This window comes from Calonectris borealis, chromosome 19 (assembly GCF_964195595.1).
Source record: "Calonectris borealis chromosome 19, bCalBor7.hap1.2, whole genome shotgun sequence".
Classification (NCBI taxonomy): Eukaryota; Metazoa; Chordata; class Aves; order Procellariiformes; family Procellariidae; genus Calonectris; species Calonectris borealis.
This window is the reverse complement of record NC_134330.1, coordinates 3,042,058-3,061,811: the sequence shown is the minus strand read 5'-3', so window position 1 is coordinate 3,061,811 and position 19,754 is coordinate 3,042,058. Positions and strand designations below refer to the sequence as shown.

General features: G+C 44.4%; 1 protein-coding gene across 1 annotated transcript; it reads right to left on the bottom strand.

Moving 5' to 3' along the window:
• Window positions 1-1,649: 1,649 nt before the first annotated feature.
• CHCT1 (CHD1 helical C-terminal domain containing 1) lies at window positions 1,650-7,496 on the bottom strand. The gene is made up of 5 exons (XM_075169113.1): window positions 7,419-7,496; window positions 6,607-6,735; window positions 5,421-5,596; window positions 4,799-4,898; window positions 1,650-1,826 (listed from the first exon to the last, which is right to left on the bottom strand). The coding sequence occupies exons 1-5, from the start codon at window positions 7,494-7,496 to the stop codon at window positions 1,650-1,652; spliced, it is 660 nt and encodes a 219-aa protein (XP_075025214.1).
• Between the last annotated feature and the right edge of the window lie 12,258 nt (window positions 7,497-19,754).

The window sequence follows — 19,754 nt, the reverse complement described above, 5'->3', positions numbered from 1 at the left end:
TGTGTGTGTATGTTTGAGTAGAAATGAATGGGGAACAGACCCTGCTCTCGTTAGAAAAAGGTTTCTGCCGTAGCAAGGAAAGAGCAGCTGCCTGTTTCCTTACAGACGCTGCTCTTCCATTATTGGGGTTTATACAAAAAGAATGATGTAGTAAAGGTAGGTCTGATACTTACACATCCTCGATCAAGTCTCGATGCTGGCACATAGGTGTTAGGAAACTCCAGGATAATAATAAATAAGATCACATTGTTTAAAATAGCATAATTTTCATTTTGCTCAGGTCGAAGCTTGTTGCTATGACGCTGCAAGTATTTCAGTATTTGGTGATTTTTGGGAAACCATGAAGACTGTCTTTATTCCCTGCTTTTTGTTCAGGTGATGATACTGTATTAATTGATTTCTGTCTTTCTGTTGACCTCTGAAGTTGTCTCTGAGAACCTTAAAAACAAAAAACCCACAAAGTTAAAAGGGAGGCATAACTCCTCTGAGAAGCTGTATCTTCTACAGGAGCTACTACTGGTATGCCCAAGCTGTCCTCTGGGGGCTTTACTGGGTGGATTCTGCATAGGGTTCAATTCCACAAATACACTGTCGCCAGAGATCTGTAGGAACACCAGGCTGCTCGTGATGGCTCGTCACCCAGGCCCTCAAGCAACCAGCAATCCCAAACCTTTGCTATGTTCACTACGTTTCAGTTGCACTAATTTTTAGTATTTCATGCACTTTGTGTCTCTGGTGCGTTTATCTACGTAAGAATTGGTTGGGTGATATTTTCCCCATTCTTACAGGGGAGCAGACAAGCGGAGGAGGATTGCCTGCAGCCGCTCAGCCAGCAGGTTAGTGTGGGACTCCTACTCAGCCTCCCAGATCATGCTGTCTAGCTAGCTCTTGTTTTTTGACTTTTAGTTTATCAATTTGGATTTTTAAGTGCTCCTTCAGAGCTGTTACATACCAGATTGGACTTTTTTAGAGGTAAATAGAGAGCCTGGGGAGAAAAGAGTTGAAAAGCAAGATGGTTATGAGTGCATGAGAACTCCCACAGGACATGTGATTGCATTTTACCAGCTTGAAAATAGGCTTATGTGGGACAAATCCTCCTTCCGCAGGCAGACTGTGGCACCTGTTTGTGGCAAAGCCAATCTCGTCAGCAATTGCTTCTAATGTCCCTTTTTCATTCCTCCTTCGGGGTTTGCGTCTGCCGGAGTCTGGCTGGAGTAAACAGGCTGCCAGTGACTCTGGTTAGCAAACACGCCTGCTACAGGTTGGTCTGCATTTTTGCTCCAGAAGACAAGCGTGTGTGGCTTTGCTAGGCTGGGCCCAAAGGCAAACCACAAGTATGTTTTGAGCATCCAGATTGCTATGTAAAGACACACTAATTAATGCCAACTGATGTGGGCCAACAAAGGGGGATGTCTTCTCCTTCCTTACTACTGCCTTATGCGATATAGCTTCTCTTCCTGCTGTTTTTCCTACTCCCGTGTCTCTTCAGAGACAGCAGTTCAACCTGCCCAACTCCTCTAGCTCCACCACTGATCACGTCTTCACTTGCTGATCCTTTTGCAAAAATGCCAAGTGTAGACGGCTCTACTTGAGCAAGGAAATGCTTTTCCTGCTTGGTGCCAATGTGACGCTGGCTATGCCAGTACCTCTCATCTGTCATTCTTGCTGCTGGGCAGTGATTTCGCGGGTGTGTTGGTGGTGACCATCTCTGACCCAGGTGTTCCTGCAGAACCTCTGCAGAGACCCCAAGTGATGTAAAGCTGCTTCAGTTTCTTTTCTTCGAGTCCTGGAACTGAATCTGGATTTTCTGAAGGACAGCATGATTGCTTTAAAAACAAAAAAAAAAGAACAAAAAACACTTTTAAAGATATTTATATGAGCAAACACCACACATTGACTCATGCTTGGGCAATAACTCTTGCTTAACCATGGTCCTGTTGGGTGGTAGCAACAATGAGCTGAGAAATGACTGTGCTGTCTGCACAAATCCTCGCCCTGCGAAGTGTTTGTTCCTTGCAGTTGAGATCTGAGGCTCCATCCCACCCAGCAGCGAGTCCTGCTGGACTCTGCAAAGCTGTTTTTTCTGTGCTGTCTCTGTTCCCCTGCGTTGATGCCCAGCCCAGCGCAGCTATTTGTGCAGCCTGGCTCACCCAGCCCAGTCTCCCCAAGCACCTAAAATTTGTGTTTTAAAGCAAGAACCCTTCTCAGCACACTAGCGAGAGGACTCTCACTTTTCAGGCACTTTGAGGAGATGGTCAGTAGCTGACGGTGCGTTTGAACCAAGGCTTAAGCGTGTGCAATGGGACGTGGGTGCTGCTCAGCCCCGCTGCCACGGGCGGGGGGGTGCTGTGGACGGGTGTGCGCTGCCACTGGATGTCACTGTCGCTTTATGGCACTCAGCACTGGGAGGACAGCTGGGGGTGGCGGTGGGTCCCTGCGCTGAACATCCCTGAGGGTGGTGGGATGGTACCACGGAGCTGGATGGAGAGCGGCCGCCTGCGCTGCGCAGCCTTCCGGGCAATCCCGGGGAAAAATAACTTTTGTGTTGCCAGTGGTCATGCTGTTTGACTTGTGGTTTTTTTTTTTAAAAAAAAAAAAACAGAAAACAAACAAACAAACCCCAAAACAACTTCCAGAGTCTCAGATAGCCCAGAAGACTTATTTCTTTACTCTTTCAGACTGAAACGAGGGGCTGATTTCTACGCGTACGGGAGCCAGCAGATTGCAAAGGAAAATGATGCTCTGTTCTAGCTCTAAGCTGAGAAGTGGGTCTGGTCTGGTATTTTCAGTAAGTCTAAAAACAGTTTTGGGACTAGTGTTTAAATTCAAATGTGGTTGTGTTTTTTTAATAATCATTTTTAAAAAGCCTAGAAGACCAAATATGAGGGAAGGGGACATAGATCCCTAATTTTAAGACAACTGGTGAACAAGGCTAGCGGACAGCTGCTCGCTAGCCTCTCTCCTTTGACAAAACTCCCAAAATTATCAAATTACCACGCTCACAACCTCAATTGCTTACTAATTACATATTGATTCTGTATTTTTATGCTCACTCATCTAAATAATGAGGCGTTTCCAAATAATCTATTTCTGTTGCACAGAGCGCGCCGGTCCCCCCCAGATCCACAGCCTGTTGTTTATGCTCTAGCAGGGAGCCGACTGCTGTTCCCTTCCCACAAAGGGCAAAGATGCTTATTTTTCTCCCACTTGTCTTGCATAACAAAAGGCATTTGTCAACCGTTACATAACGGCAGAATTTGTCGCTGCTTTTGCCGGCCTTTTTGGAGGCAGCCTGGTCCCCAACGCTGCGCAGCCGTAGCCGGCAGGCTCTTGCTGGCTGCAGGTTGATGCACGCTCCTCGGCACGCGCCGGTGCATCCCGATAGCGCACGACGCAGCGTGACTAATGCTTGTCACCCACCATTCGGTTTTTTCCTTTTTTTTTTTTTTTCCCTCCTCCTTGGAAAGGAAGATGTGGAATTGTGTGTTTTGGTTGTGTTTTTTATTTTGGGGAACAAGAGGATGGGAAGGCGTTTGGGGAGGTTATTTGCTTTTTAGTGCTTGTTCCGAGGTGGCTATGGGGAGCTACCCTCAGCCTGCCCCTACCCCTACCCTGCGGGAGCAGCGGGGCTTGTCCTTAGCCGAGGTCGTGTCCTGGGCTTGGCTGGGCCTCTGAGAAGGGCCGTGATGGAAATGGAGCTCGATTCACCCTCCGCAGCACTCACGAGTTTAAGGGAGAAAGAACGCCTGTCGCCGCCTGCCTCCCGGAGCTGCCAGTTGCTTTTTTTAATATCTCCCAATTAATCTCCGGCGTCTCATGCTATCAACAGGGACTTGTGTTTGGGTTTTTTTTTTTTACAAGAGGTTTGATTTCCTCGTTTTTGGAATACCTTTTTAGAGCCTTAAAAATAAATAAATGGTTTTGCTTCCCCGTAAACTAAAAGCAAAAACTGCATGGCCAGTTTCCCCCTTTCTCTCTGACTGCAGGAGACAGCTGTTTACCTGCGGCCTCGAACTTATTTATGGCCTTATCACTGCCAGCTATCAGATGACCACAGCTCCCTTTTTAACGTGAAGCAAGCAGTGCTCTAGTAACCCATGAGGTCTTGCCGGCTGCCGTTTTCTAATTTACTCAAAACAATTTCCTAGTTGACTCCTTTTTTTTTTTTTTTTTTTTAATTGTAGATCTGTTTTTAATTTCTTTTTAATAAACTTCTTAAAGTATGTGTTTCTTGTGGACCTCTGAACTTCCTGGTGTACTCAGCCTTTGCTCAGGAGATATGTTTATGGTTGGCTATGAATGTGCTTAAATGGGTTAACCCTTTGCAGTCGGTGTTCTTGGGAAACTGTTCATTACAGTTTCCATGTGTAGCTGGTGCTCAGGCACAGAAATTAGCTTTGGCAAGCACAGGCTTTACCTGAACTAGTTGCTTCTTGCAAAGTTTAACTTTTATATTATCAGACAAAACTACGGATCAGATTTGGTCTGTAAAGCATGACTGGAAACATGAGATCAGTGAAGAGCTCTGAAAACTGTAAACTGCAGTGCTGGGGACACCGGCTCCGCTTCCCAGAGCTAGCCAGGGAAAGCTACTGGCTGTTGCGATAGCTCAGTGCCTGTGTTATGGTAGGAACTGGCAATATCTGCAGGATTTGTGGCCTTTGGATAAACAGGCTTCTCGGTAGGAGGATTCTCCTTTGACATGGATCAACCCATGTAAGCTGCATGGTATAGTTATCCCCTTAAAGTTAGCACAGCAGGAACACCTTGTGGGGTATTAAATTTCCTGTTCGCTTACCAGAAGCTTATCCATTTGATTGTTCTTGATGTACTTATACAGCTTCTGCAGCTGCTTTGCATCCATCTCTGAGAAGAGGGAGACAAACTGCCAGAAATTCCTTGGGAAAAGACACATGGATTGTGCATGTGAGTACAACCTTCATCCTCCTCCTCCTCATTCTGCTCCCTAGTTCTGGTGTGGCAAGTGTAACCACTGACATACCCTTTGCATGGCTTTTTTCCTCTCTCTCCCCTCTCCCCCTTTGTTTTTTTTCTCCCCAAAGCTTATAAACTTTTAAACAATTTTCTTCCCTAAGCATAGGAAGGGTTATCTATCAACTCTCATTGCCACGTAAGAGCCCCTTTACTTGTAAAGGGATGTTGCTGATGGACAGCTTCGCTCTGGGCAGGAGTAAGTGCCACACGGCCTCTGCTAAAATTACCTGTAAAATTTGTGAGCATTCAGCAGTTGAAGCAAACTATAGAAGTCTCCTGTTGACACCCAATCTCATTTCCAGAGCCCGGAAATGTAGGGTCAAAGCATGTGTCTAAATGCCCGCTGGGAGCAGCAGGGGCAGGAGCCCGTCTCGCTGGGAGCATTGCCGGTGCAGTACCGCCGGTGCCGCGTAAGAGACCCTTACTTCTGCCAGTGCTTGACTTCCGAGGCTCTGCAGTACCGCTGGAGAAACAGATCGATGCGGTCCCCGATTATGGTCAAACTTTCCTTCGTGTACTTCAGTTTTTTCTCTGTGGGGAGGTGCTGGGGCAAATGCAGTTTCCTAAGTGGCTTCTTAAAGGGTCTCAAAAACTCCTTGCACTGTAAAGAAAGAGTGTTGGCATAGGTGTTCAGCACTTTAAACCCAGGCCTCAGGCATTCCTTTTCACTAAATAAACTGATTAAATAGCTGGCTGGGAAAGCTCTAAAGGAGTGTTGTGTTTTGGTGAGCGTCTCTGTGTGGACAGGGGGAGCTGACGTGGGTCTTCAGCAGGACCTCTGTTAGGTGCTCCCATCGCTCTGCAGGAGTCGCTCCTGTCCCAAGGTTGGTGACACCCAGGGCGAAGGTGACGTGAAAAGGGAATTGAGGGTTTTCCAAGACTGGGAATTCCTTTTTAACACTGTAGGGCGAAAGAGAGAAATTTCAGGCTACAAAAGAGCTGTTGTTCTGCAGGGAGGGGGAAAGGGAACTGCTTTACTGCTTTTCTCACGCTGCTTCTTCCTGTGGCCAAACCTGGGATGTGTTGCAAATGTTTGCACGTGATGCAGGAGCAAACGCTGCGTCTGGATGCCTTCCCTTTTGTCCGTCTCTTTTTTTTTTTTTTTTTGTCTGTTATGTGAACTGGACTGTGACTGGGGCTGTGTGTGGTTATGCCATGATGCACCAGGAACGGGAGGGTTGTATCCCACAGTGGGGCAGGATAGTATGAGATGGAGCTTTGTGGCTGCGGTGTAAGTGATGCAGAGGAACCAAACCACCATAGCCGGGGAGCACGTGGCATCATGTGAAATAATGTAGCAGTACTTGTTTGAAAAACTTAACAGTGTATGTGAAATGTAATTATTTGGTGGTTGTTGTTTTGGGTTTTTTTGTGATTTTTTTAAAAAAAAAAAACTAAAAAAGTGGTTTTTTTAAAGTGTGATGTTCAGATGACTGGAAACGAATGATGAGGTAGAAACTTTCAGACATGGAGGAAAGCTACAGAATGAGGTGTCTTGTCCTGCCTTTTTGCTCCCTCTGCCAAACTCCTGGGTTTTATTTGCTCCCTCTCTCTCAAGAACCTGAGATGCCACTGACTTTTTCTATTCCTAAATTCTATTCAGTATCTCACAATTTTAAAGGTGTCCTGATCAAGGCCGTCTGCGCAGCAGATGAGCGGAGTCTTTTGTGGCGGAGCACTCGCACTGCCCGTTACAAAGGCTGCCTCCACCGCTGTGCCAGCCAGATCCTTCTCTGTGGTCTAGAAATTGCCAAAGCCATAGGTTAGTCTCCCAGTTCATGCAAATCTTGCATCCTCTCTTCAGAGGTGCTTAATGAAGCTAATTCAATTATAATTAAAAGTCCATAAGAATTAGGTGTCTACTTGAAGTCCCTTTTGGAAAGCCTACCTCTAATAAATTACAAGGTAAACAATGGCCACTCGTTCCTAATGGCATTAATCAAATACGGGCTGGCAGTCACGTGTTAAGTGGAAATATGTGGTTACAATGGGCTCATTGTAACGCCACGCTGCTCCATCCGCAGCTTTTATTGATGGCAAAGGTACCATGGCTGACCTACTGCAAAGCCAGATTGGAAACAATCTAAAATCCCCAGCCACTTGCATCTCTCTGGTCCGGGGAAGGAGATATTTTCTCTTGCAAAGGGCAATGGCTGTTTCCCCTATGTCAACATTTGTTTAGGTAACTCCCCCACTTATCTTTTGGAAAGCAACACTTATATAGCTGACTTAAACACAAGCTTATGTTGCCTTTTAAAACACGCTGAAGTGTGTAGGAAGAGAAGTCCTTTCCTCTGACATGCTCTGCTCCCTTGGAAGATTACTTCTCTGCAAATTTGATCCCAAGCCACATTTCAGAGGTGAAGTTGAAGCTGGACTCTGCTTTGCTCTCACTACGTGCCGATCTCCTTGCCTGTGCTCACCTGGCTGTCCATACTGTTCCTGCTGCCATCCCTTGCCCTGGCTTTGTCCACTTCATCCTTAAAGCCCGTCTCCTCCATGGCACACAGACCCCCTCTCCCTTCCCCGGGGCCTCACTCGCACCAGGTAGGAAAGGAAAACTGCCACGGAGCTGTGTTTGGACCAAAAGGTGCTGGGGTGACCAAGGTGACCAGGGTGCCCGGACACCGGTTCCGAGTTCCACCAGCCATGGGACTGCTGGGGTCCTCCAGCTCCGCAACACTGTGGCCCTCTGGGGCAAAGTCCCCTCTCCCCATCAGTTTTGCCATTGATTTGTGGTCCCAAAGAAATAGGCAGAAAAGTCTGAATTTTCTCCTTGCTGGTAATGGTCAGGATGTTCAATGCTGTCAACGGCTCCTGTGGGCAATGGGAGGGAAAGGCCTCTTGCTTTGCTTTGTTTGCACCTGGAGCTTGGTGGAGTCTCTGGGGCTCTTGGTTGGTGCTGGGTTTGCACCTGCAGCGAGTCCAGCACCTGTAACTGTGCATCAGTCTGGATTATTTTGGCCTCTGAAGGTGGTGCAAAGTGCAGCTCTTTCCAAGTCAGATGCGTGGCTCTGTGTGCTGCATTGGCTGTCTGTGAGTGTGGGTGCAGCTCCCGGTGTGAGCAATCACAATTTTCCTCCACAGCTTGTGCACCAGTAAGTTCAAGACAGGCCTTTCTCCAGCTCTCCCACCGCAGCTGCTGAACCATTCAGCACCGGCCCCGAGGCAGGGGCCAGGCAGCTTGGCTGACATGGGGCTGGGGATGATCCCCCTAACCGAGGCAGTCCCATTTGATGGGGAACAGAGATGCAACAAGGAAAAGGGACCTTGGGCTGCACCCTAGGTGTTTTTCAGGGAGCTGGTTTGAGTTGAGACCTCAATTTTCATCACAGTGTAATGGAAATTCAGGGTTACCTCCTTCACAGATGGCAGTGAAAGCCAACAGCAGCGAGATCTCACTCTCCTGAGTAACATCTCTTTTAAAGCTCTTCTTTTTAGAAAGAATAAATTGCACTTGCCAGGAAGAAGTCTGGAAAGGCTTGGAGTTAAAGGGACTTTGTTTTGGAAATTTACTTCAAGGCAAAATGCTTTCACAAAGAAAAATGTGTCGGGCTCCTGTCATGCCCTGACCAGTCAGACAAGTGCAATTGTTTTGTCCCTTGGACAATTAGTGTAATTGCTGCAGCTGTGATTCAGCTGTGCTCCTGTGCCAGGTCGCTTCTGGCACTGGGAGTCGTCTCGAAGGCTGTACAAAGGCCCCCTCTCTCTGAGGTCCCCCCCAGAATGGCTGTGCAGAGGGACCAGCACTGCTCTTGGCAGAAGTTTGGATGCTTTTGGTCAAGCGTTTCTCTGTGCATCCGGCGATGCTGAGCACCCGCAGAGCCAAATGCCTGGTGCAGGTAGTAACCTTGCGAAAGTACCTATTGATGGGTCTTGAAACAGAGACGGGTTCTTATTTTCAAGCTGTCTTAGGGAAGTTTGGCTTTTACCTGTGATTGAATTCAATAATGACAAAAATCCATTAAGACAAGCCCTCCCCTTAAGATGTTTGCGGCATTTTCCCTCCTGTGTCTGCTTTCTGCCTCCCCCACGTCTGAGATTTTGCTGTCAGCTCTCTGACACAGGAGCCTTGCACAGGCTGGTGCTGAGCAGACGCAAAGACAATTACCTCCTAACACTTTGCAGTTAGGTTTGCTTTGACCATCTGAGGTATGTTACAAATTGTTTAGCCTATACTAGGATTTTACAGTGTATTCTATATTACTTAACATGAGATAAGCTATGCAGAGTGAAGCAGTGGTGATAGCACGGATAGCTAGCTATGCTAGCTTCAGCCTGGTTTTTGCAAGGACTGTTATGTTGGAGGTGGTTTGATCGAAGGGGATGTTGAAAATGCAGCTGGTTTCTCAATGCCCATTACCAGCTGCCCTCTTGCTGTATTTGCTGCCTGCAATTGTGACATCCATCCCCAGTGCGGCAGGCAGCTCCTCTCCTTGTCACCTCCAGAGGTTTAAACTAAGAATTTGCCAGCTTATGCTCTCACCTCTCAAGTCAGGGTATCGAAGGGTAGTGTGCTCCTGGCTAACAGGAGCACAAGAGAAATGAAGCTGGTTCAGCACAAGCTTTCACACATGTTGGCAGCTAGATTAAAAGCCGTTTAGGAGCTCTGGGGACATACCCCGGTTGTTAGCATAGGCATAACGCATATTTGCATGGCCGTATCTGTGTCCTTGTGAGATTACAGCTTCCGTGGAGCATGTGACTACAGCATGGAGTGGCTCTCTTGGCTTATCATGTTTCAGAGGATGGAGAAGGCCTTGAGTTCCCCTTGAAAATCCCAGTCTTTGTTCTTCTACCTTTCAGTGTACGCTGCAGAGCTCAGCCAAAGCCATAAATATACAAGCAGGAGGTATAGATGGACTTCCCTGGCCTGTCTTCATCTGAGGATCTCACTGTATTTTGTTGTTGTCCGTTAACCTGGTTTGCAGTGGAGCAGTGATCTTAGTGATCTTAGTAGCCTTCTCTGACATTACTCGGTACAGTAGCAGAGCAGGAGACTAGACAGCTGAGGTTGCAAAATACCTTTTTTTCACTGTTGAACCATATATAATGTTCAAAGCTGTGCTCTGACCAGTGAAGCTATAAACTGTCTCTTGAATTTTTTTTGGTAGCACTTAGTCAGATTTCAGTTCATTTTGTTCATCATAGAAGGTCTCGTGGACAAGTCCAATCCTGCGAGATCAGGCATGAGACATGCCTTTGAGTCCTCAGAAGTCTGTGGCTGTATCCCTTCCCCCTGCCCCTCTGGAAGATGACATTACTTTTTACTTTGAAGCCTGTCATGTCGGAAGATGGCATAACCCAGACCACATCTATGTAAATCTATTGGATTACATTGCCTACTTAAGGGCAAGAGTCCTTTGAAACAATGTTCTAATTGGATGGGGAAAAGTCAGGAGTACAAACAGATTATGCATCTCATATTTCTCCCCGTGAAGGAAAGGGAGCCTAAGTGGCAGTCAAACACACTGTATTGTAACTGTGCACCTTAGGGAAAACTTTTCTATTTCCCCTGACAGCTCTTTTGTGAATATTAATTTCTACTATTTGAGTGTCTTAGTCTTCCAGGAGCCATGGAAGTGCAAACATTAACCAACTTCTCTAGTCCAGCAGCACTGCCAGTGCAAGAGTAAGCATGTAGCCAAAAAGGAAACAGTTGTGAAGATGCTCTGTTTATGCTGCTGTTTGTTATTTGCTGCTTTAGACAGATTTAGCATGAATATCATGTGTGATGTGATGAGTCAGGTTGCATATAATATATGCAGGCATCTGATGCAATATTTATTTACTGGTAGGTCACAGGGAAGGAGAGCTGATAAACGCAGGTAAATATACAGGTATTTTACATTATAGTTAAGCCAACTGCAAGTACACGTGGTTTAGTTAAACATAAAAACCAATCATCATTGCCAGATGTATTGCAATGTAATACTAAATAGTAATTGTAATGAGGAATGTTTTTCAGTAACTTGTTCCTACCAGGAGGGTGGTGAACGCTTCATTTGATAGAGTGATTAATGGTACTCGGCGCAACTGCTCATACTGTAGGGGCGGAGGCTTTGCTAATTGGATCTGGAAATTCCTTTCCTGGTGCTTAAGGATGATGAAAACTTTCACAGCCAACTGGAGACCCATCTTCTCCCTGCAGTGGATGCCAACAAATACAGCTCAAGTTAATAAATCTTGTATCAGGGGAAGAGATCCGAAAAAGAATTTGGACCTAGTTATGTGGCATTATTAGAGGCATCTTAATATACCATAGCAGTTCGTTTTTGCTAAGTGTTGGGAGTTGCTCATTTAATCACTTGTTTGAACTAATGTGGTAAAGAACACAAACACAATTTGTGACCAGTGGTGTGTAGAAGCCACAAATACCTCTGCATCAATTTTATCCACTTAATCTCGTCTTGCAAAATCTGATCAGATGTGGTCCACATATTCCCATACTGGAAGACACAGCTAGCCAAACCTTCCATGGTGCCCAAAGCTACCAGTGACTAACCTCACGTGCTGGACACCTCCTTGTCGATAGATGTATCTTCAGGTGTTTCTACATTATTTTACACTTCAACAGTTTTGTAGATGTTTGTCTTTAGCTTTTCAGCCAGCTGTTAGTGAGCTTATTAATGATGTTTGCTAATGTCATATAACTATTTTTTAAGCTGCTTGAAGTACTCAGGAACTGGAAGAGCATTATCAGCTTCCTCCATACTTCGCAGCTTGCAGCCTGTGAGAAACAGGATAGTTAAAGGCTTTCCTTCTTACTGTGCTTCAGAAGTTTTCAGGTTTTTATTTCACGTAAACTGAAATAGGCATTGTTAATGAGATGTTAATAAGCCCATCCCTTTGCTGCTTATAAAATCAAATCTATAACAAGTTGGGTATATCTTAATACTGAAAATAATTTAACTTCTTCTGATAATCTTTTGGATCATGTAATACAAACTGCGGTAGGTGATATCTGCCTTGTCCACTTCCCCCGCCCTAACAAATTTACCCACCATCTTAGTAACTATCAGAAGAAGCCTTGAAAATTATGAGACTGGTATGCCTGTGCCAAAAGGTCAGCTCTGCCTGGGGAATGTGGCAGGGGTTTGCGTGAGATGAGCAAGATGTGCAGAGAGGCACTGAATGTGTAAGCCAAATAGGAGCCACAATGTAGAGGTAGGGAGCAAAAAAAAGAAATGAGGGAGAGATGGGAGAGCTAAGCACTGCCTGGGAGGGAAGAGAGGGCTTGAAATCAACAGCAAGGGAGAAAGGGGGGCATAACCAGGTGGGAAGCCCAGTTGTGCTGAGAGCCAGGGAAAGAGCTCTCCTAGTCTCAAAATGGAAGAAAACAAGCTGAAACAGAGAGGGAGAGGGAGACAACCTAGTAGAGAAATACCCATCAAGACAAGGATGCCTTCAGGGAGGCTGTACAGAACTTGGTGATGCTTTTTCCAGTTGGCTATAAAGAAAACTAACTCCTAGGAAAAACCTTTCTGCTGGTTCAGAAAGCAAAGTGCCAGCCCCCTTGCACACAGCTCTGTGCCAGGGAGATGAAGTGAGGAGCTTGCAGATCTTCTGTGTGTGCCCTGTGCCCTACGTTCACAGCTCTGCCCTGGGCATGCTGGGAGCCCTCCTCAGCAAACAGCTGCTCTCCCATGAGATTTTTCCTCTCTTTGCAATGGAGAGGAATAAAACAATAAAATAAACCATAAAATAATAAAAACTGGAGAAGAATAAAAAGGGATTTTCCTCTCTTTGCAACAGAGAAATAAAATGTCAGGCCACCAGAAGGGGTTGTCCTGTCCTGCTTTTTGTTCCCAGTCTTGAGGCTTTTCTCTGAACAACTCGAGGGGGAAAAACTTTTTTGTTGTATCTGTGCATACGAAGAGGATGGAAAACAACAACTGGTCGGAGCAATTGGGGCTCAGAGCCAGGACACTGCCTGCATCAGGTCTCTGGCCTCTCTGTGTCATGGCACCCCCAATTTCAAAGCCTCCCTTTATGGCAGAGGCTCTCAAATCTGTGTCTTCTTTCCCTGCTCCTATAGAAGATTTTGATGTCTGGCTCCAGTGATCTTGTTCTTTGCACAGGAGTGTCAGACTGGCTACGATTCCTAGTACAATCAGTGCTGCTGGGCTGGCTGCCCGCTGGCACGTAGCCTGATGAGGCTTCTGGGCGAGTGGTGTGTGCTAGGGTTGCAACGGGTAATGAAGTTCAGTCTCCTGGTAGTGTTCACCTCTCATCCCTCTGTCACTGATGCCCTCTTCGTGCACATCCCACCTTGCGTTTCCTGTCTTTCTCCTGCTCCCGTACCTGTGCCTCGCATCACGCTGCCCTGTGCCTGACCCTGTATGCAAGAAGGGTGGCCAGTGCTTGGAGTATTTTTAAATTTCCACTTAACACTCACTTCAGTTCATGGATTTTCCAGAGGAAGTCAGGTATTCGGGGTATTTTTTTTTATTTTGGTTTTATTAAAAAAAAAAAAAAAGGCAAGAAAATTCCCCTCCAGCCTACAGAATGTAGCTATCAAGAGAAGTGGCTTCATTTCTCTTTCTTAAAGCATTGAACACCCTGTTATGCTTAAAATAATAACAACAAAAAAGGCCAGCCTTCTTTACATGATGGGTTTCAGTCTCTTGAATTGATAGTGCAGTGGGGTAACTGTAGTGAAACATAGGCTCTGCTGAGATAGGCAGAAGAAAAAGCAGTGCATGCCATTTAATTTCAGCAATGTTCTGATTCCCTCCTACCAGCCTGAAAATGCTAAACATGATCCTTTGTCTGGCATATGGGGATTTGGAGAATTGTTGCTAATTACTGCAGTTGTGCTATCTAGCTTAACTGGCTTAAATAATATATTAAGTGCTTTTATGGTCTTCCACAACATGCTGGAATGCAAAGAGGTGCATTTTATGCTGTTTATACTTTATGGCAGGCATAACTTGTATAACATTAATCAGCAGAAAAAAATTGGTCTTGATGATTTATTGCTTGTATAATTCGCAGCCAGGACTCTAGATAAGATCCGGTTGTGCTAGGTGCTATGCAGATGCAGGGCATGCATCTCTATCTTAAGAAGGTGGGGTCTAATGGCAGGGAAGGAGGCCATGGGTGGCTACATGGTGGGGCAGGACAACTTGGGATGCCAGGCAAGGATCTAAGGACACTGCTGGTCAAAGCACTGCTGAGTTAATGTAGGTCTGATGGCAAAAGCAAGAAGTGTGGGAACTGAAGAGGATCACAGGAAGTTATGAACTAACTTATTTAGGTAACATTCCCATCATTTCAATTAAAATTTAATTAGGAATGGGTTGCTAAACATCATATCTAGAAGTGGGAGTATTCTAGGGTCTAGATTAGTGCTTAGCCAGAAGAAGAAGAATGGCATTATGTCTGCTCAAGAATCTTTTTTTATCCCCTTTCTTTTTTTTTAGCAATAATTCTGTGAGTCATCTGATTCCACCCAAATTCCAGTGTCTCTTGCCTCAAAATCTAAATTTTTTTATTATCTGCTATTGTATGTAAAGTTTAAACAAAATGTGAGAAGAGCATGCTGTGTATGTCTTGTTGCTGGATCTAGTGTGATGAATAATTTGGAGTGGCTGAGCAATGCTGGCCAGAGACTCAAAGAACCTGGTAAGACACACATTGGGGGCTGGGGGCGGTGAGGGACGTAAACCACAAAGGAAATTAGTGATAATGATGAAAAATTAACACATTCTGACCTATAATTTGGTTTAGCTTGACATAGCTCTTTGTAAAATCGCAAGGACTGTTAAATATGCTAGTAATTAGCAGTATTTCACCTATTTGAAATTAAAGCATTGTGCAGGCTCTGCAGATTAGAAAAAAAATAGTTTTTTTGTCTGGTTTTGCTTGCTAGTAGCTTGAAAATAGGGAGGTGAGAGACTTGTGTCAAATCTTGAAGTATAATTTTGCAATTAAAAGACTGAGGAGAAAGTGTGATCTGAAGACCTTCAGTTTCCTAGCTGTGACATAAAATTAACAGCTATCTTCATTCTTATTCTGTTTTAATATTCCTGCAGAGGAGCAAGCAAAAAGAACTCCCTAGGCTGGCTTCAGTGAAATGGAGGAACTGTTACTAAGACAGTAACAGGGTATGGGCTGGGAGAGGAGTGGTATTAGCTAGCTAATGCTTGCACAACACTTTGGATGTTAAAAGTGGTATATATCTAATGCTAAAAATTGAGAGATGCTCTTTGGGAGACAGGAAACACTGTTTAAAGGCATTTTCTGATTGGCAATTGGAAAATTTCAAGGTCATAGATGCACCGTCTTGCAGGGATGCACAGCTAGTATGTCATCTCTAAAACCAGCAGAATCTCAACTAGAAGGCTGTTCGTTAACTGTGTGGGTGAAAATGGAAGGAAAAATTGAAACTACCTGGAAGTGGAAGAAACAGCTGGGAAGTGATAAGAGAAAGAGAAATGAGAGGAGAAACTCTTGCCCATCATTATGGTGTCCAAGGTTTATAACAACTCCAAATTGCTCCCTTCCTTGAATGTACCAATTTTCTTTTTCAAGCTGCAACAATTTGGCAACCTCCAGCTATTCTGAACTTGTCTTCGATTGCTAAGAATCTGCTCAAGAGTCTACTCAATATTCCAGGCCTAATTTTTATTACAGTAGCCGAAAGGAGCTGCTAGGCCAAAAGCTCTTCTAGGAGTAGCTGGGCTTCTAACCAAAGGGAGAGTGAGTGCCAAGGCTTTTATGGATCATTTAACAGTATGTTTTGTATAATAAAAACACATGCAAATACTTAATATAATACACAAAATTTTGGCTAACTCCTAATGCTTTACCTTGCTGCATAGGTACAATCAATCCACAAAAATGGCAAGGCATAATGTTGAAGGAGCTATTTGTCCAGCAGCGATATGTCATGTTTGGTTTTGAGAGTCTACTGTAACACATCAACAGCCACTGCGTGTTCAGCTGAAACGACAGCTAAACAATCTGGTCATCTGCATCCTGTTGTGGCTTATTGCTGTATTTAGGGGAATGAGGTGTAATGTAGTGGTTTGAGCAGATGGCAAGCCGTCGGACATTTTTTGTTGCTTTGTTGGCTTAATCAGCAGTTCTTCATTGACTCTGGACAGATTACAGGCATGATACTGTCTTAGATAATGCCACTTGGTAAAAAAACTTTAAAATCCTTAATTACTATCATTAGCTGTTTCACACCATAAAAAATAGAGGTCTGTTATTTTAATGTCTTTTTTTTTTTTTTTTTATCCCTGTCTGCAGAATGTCTGGAGTGTCCTTAACTCAAATAGGGAGGTGTAACTTTTGGATGACGAACAGTGGTAGTGTGTGCATCCACATTTGTATATGCAGTTGTTCAGAGTTCTTTCACTATCTGTGTTGTGAAAGCACTGAACTGAGACATCAGTCTGTTGGCAAGGTCATGAAGGCTGGCAGGTTTCTCTATTTGGGGATGTCCTTTGTTTGTACAGTGTTTGGATTGTGTGAAACCTTAATTAGCAAATAAGATGCTTTGGCCTTCCCTTCCAAGACCTGAAACGGAATTAAGGTAAGTGCAAGGATGTGCCAAATGACATGATGGTACTGGCTCCATGTTTTTTGTTTTACTCTGCTGTCCCGCTGTTTTGAGATGCGCTTTCCATTGTATCAGCTGCTGGCAAAACGTTCATGAAGTTGTTACATGTTTTATGCTTTGGTATTGCTTTTTCTATATACAACAATAAAACTGCTAACATGTTGGAGACCCTGTGTGCAGCAGCTGTTGCGCTGAGAAGAAAGCAGCTCTTTCTTTGAAAGGGAAAGTTGCCCTGTTGTGCCACAGTGGTAAGCCATCGCCTGCTGTGCACTGGGTTTGCTGTTGCACTCTGGGGGCGATGCAAGCATCCTCTTTCTACAATGAAATTTGAACTTTTCTGAAACACAGTAAACATTAGTCACTTCTTGCAAAGCCACTCCTTTCGTTTGATCTGCTGTTATTAATTACTTGCACTTCCTCTTGTCACAACACTTTGTTGCTGAGGATGGAACTGCAGAGAAATCCTTTACTTCCATTCCAACGACACAGCGGTTTTCTGTCTACGAGAGAGTACAGAATTGCTTTTATCAAACATATTTCTTTTCCCATTGTTTCCTGATGACAGATACTAGTCTTAATCTACACTGAGACAACACTTTGAAATGGGTGATCTATGTTCCCATCAATTGTTACGTTGATAAATCATAGCATGTCTCACTTTCTGAATGACATGCTTCTGGATTTAGGTCTACTTTTTTTTTTTGTCACAGTTTGTCTTTTTCGATGCTAGCAACAGCCTTGCCAAAGCTCATCTGTTCCTTTAGCGTTCACTCCAGCAGGCTGATTAATTCTATCACACTTTTCCCCCTATATGGCATAATCGAACAGGTTGATAGAAAATCAGGAAGGACGCGATATTTATAAAAATTTCTAATGCATTACACTTACCTTGTGACTTTCATTAGTTGTGGCACCTTGTTTCTTCTGGGCTGGAGGAACGTCAGCAAAGTCTGCCAGGAAAAAAAGGTTTTTTACTGTTCTTTGTGGGCCTCAAGTGTGATTGTGTCACCCTTCCACGCACAGGGAAGCTTTACTTAAGAGAACATCAAGAGTGGAGGGTGCCTTATGGTGTTTTCTTCTGTGTGTTTCAAAGGCAACTGCAGTAAAAGTAGGGGATCACTTACAAATCTTAAAATAGCTAAGAATGCATGTGACGTACCTCATTTTCTTTGGTTATGTAGATAATACTATTAATAACATGAGCTGAAATTATGCATTGAGTAGTAATATGAGCAGCAATTCTGCGTGGCTTTAAACCTGTCATAAACTCCCTGAACAAAAACATCCAGAGGGAAGTGGTTTAGCAAAAATATTAATTAATTCTCTTATAAAGGGATGACAAAATTAAACAGAGGTAGCCCACAGCCCAAATAAGGCCTGTGGGATACTTCCACTTCCCTTGCTGTCTTTTCCTGTAGAGGACTGGGAACTACTGTCCAAACCCCTCTTCCCATGTCTGCTACAACCTGACATACAGGTATGGTGGTTGCCACATGTGGGTGTGCATAGCAGGCCTGCTGTCACTATTGCCCGCGTAGCAGTAGTTGTCACCTCCGCGCTGTACTGTCACTAGAGCTCAGCCCCTTGGGGCAGAGGGACAGCCTGTTCTCTCCTGCCTCCCCACCCTGCTGACATGGTATCGACTCATCAGGAAAGAGGAAGGTATGAAGTGTCTGCTGCTGCTGGGAAGTAGCAGGGGATGATTGCCAGCCCGGGGTAAAGGGCCTGGCTGTTATGGCAGAGGCAGCAGTGTCTGGGTGGGTAGGGAAGGGCAACTGCTTGAACAAGTCGTGAGAGTGCTGGGAAGTGGGGATCTATAGGGCAGGTGTAAAAAGAGAAGTGCCCTTGCCCTGAAAATAAGGGGGAAAAAATCTGAGTCATCTCACTCTGAGACATCCCTGGCTACACCACACTGCAACCCTGGTGAGCACTGCATTCATTAACATGTCCCTTCAACAAGAGGGATGATTACTGGGTTTGCAGAAATCCTGTCTGAGTGTTTGTGGTTAAAAAATAAACACAAAATGTATTAGAAATAGGGTGGGGCTTCCTGAGAAAGAAGATAATGTTAAGACTTCATTTTCTTATCTGCTGCTGCTAGTTACAGTGAGCTTATTAAAACTGAATTCTGTAAGTATTACATGTATTTCCCTCTCTTCCTTTTTTTTTTTTTTTTTTTTTTGGAGTTCAGCTTTGTCCATGGAAGCCATGACCTTCTCCCCTGCAATGTTCTGCTACAAAGTTAATGCTGGCAATAGGGTGGGAGAGCGGTTTATATGGTAACAATGTGACATAGGAGGTCCTGGTAAGAATCTGTTCTTTTTTTTTATTCCTGATTCATATAAATCTGTAGCGAATGTCATCCTCTGACTACTATTCTAAACCACTTGTTTCCTAGAAAATGTGGGATGTGATAAAAGTGGCAATTTGCATATGTAGTTCTGTTGTTCGTTGAGGAAGCCTTTTGTATTTTCCCCTCTCCCTCTGATAACATCAAAATTAGATTGGCAGATTATGATTCGAGGTTATTTTTCTCATTGATTTGTTCATTATAATTAGAAAGATACGAAACCATTCAGCTATCAACCCTGCAGGCTTATGCTGAATGAATACTCTTATGGCGCCTTGATATCTCTCCCACCTTCTGCTCTCTTCAAATATTTGAGATGTGCTCTGCTGCACTCCACGCAGGACTGTCTGAAGCAGCAAGGGGTAAAAGTTGTCTCATGTTTGTACAGTGCCAGTACAGTGTGTCTCAAATCCTCACCAGTGGCAATAAATGCAATTACAGATGATAATTGGCTCTTATAGTCCTTTACCAAGTTTCCTTCCAGACTGAGGGGTGAAGATAGTTCTGTTAGCTGTGTCTGTGTTGGAGATTTGGGATGTACATTTCAAAAGCACATAAATGTCTTAAAAGAATAAATCCTAGTGCAGTGAGTAGGACTTGTCTGACCAGAATCCATTAAATGCAATTACAAATTCTACTCTTACGTTTCTGCTCTGTGACCATTTGAGAAAACAAAGTTTTCTACATGCTTCTAGTGTGGGACTGTGGTTTTGTTCAGGTTTAGGGGTTTTTTTCTTAAACAACAAAAAAAAGTTTTAACAAGTTTAAATGCCTGGGGTGGACTTCCCCTCCCTGCCACCAGTTGCTTGGAGCAGATCAGGACAGACAAGGAAGGGT

Excerpts from the sequence above, each read along its gene's own strand:
- CHCT1 (XM_075169113.1), bottom strand. The coding sequence starts at position 7,496 with ATGGAGGAGACGGGCTTTAAGGATGAAGTGGACAAAGCCAGGGCAAGG. Across the intron at positions 6,736-7,418 it reads GGAACAGTATGGACAGCCAG|ACCACAGAGAAGGATCTGGC; the intron begins GTGAGCACAGGC and ends GGCAATTTCTAG. Across the intron at positions 5,597-6,606 it reads ATCAGGACACCTTTAAAATT|TGCAAGGAGTTTTTGAGACC; the intron begins GTGAGATACTGA and ends CTTTCTTTACAG.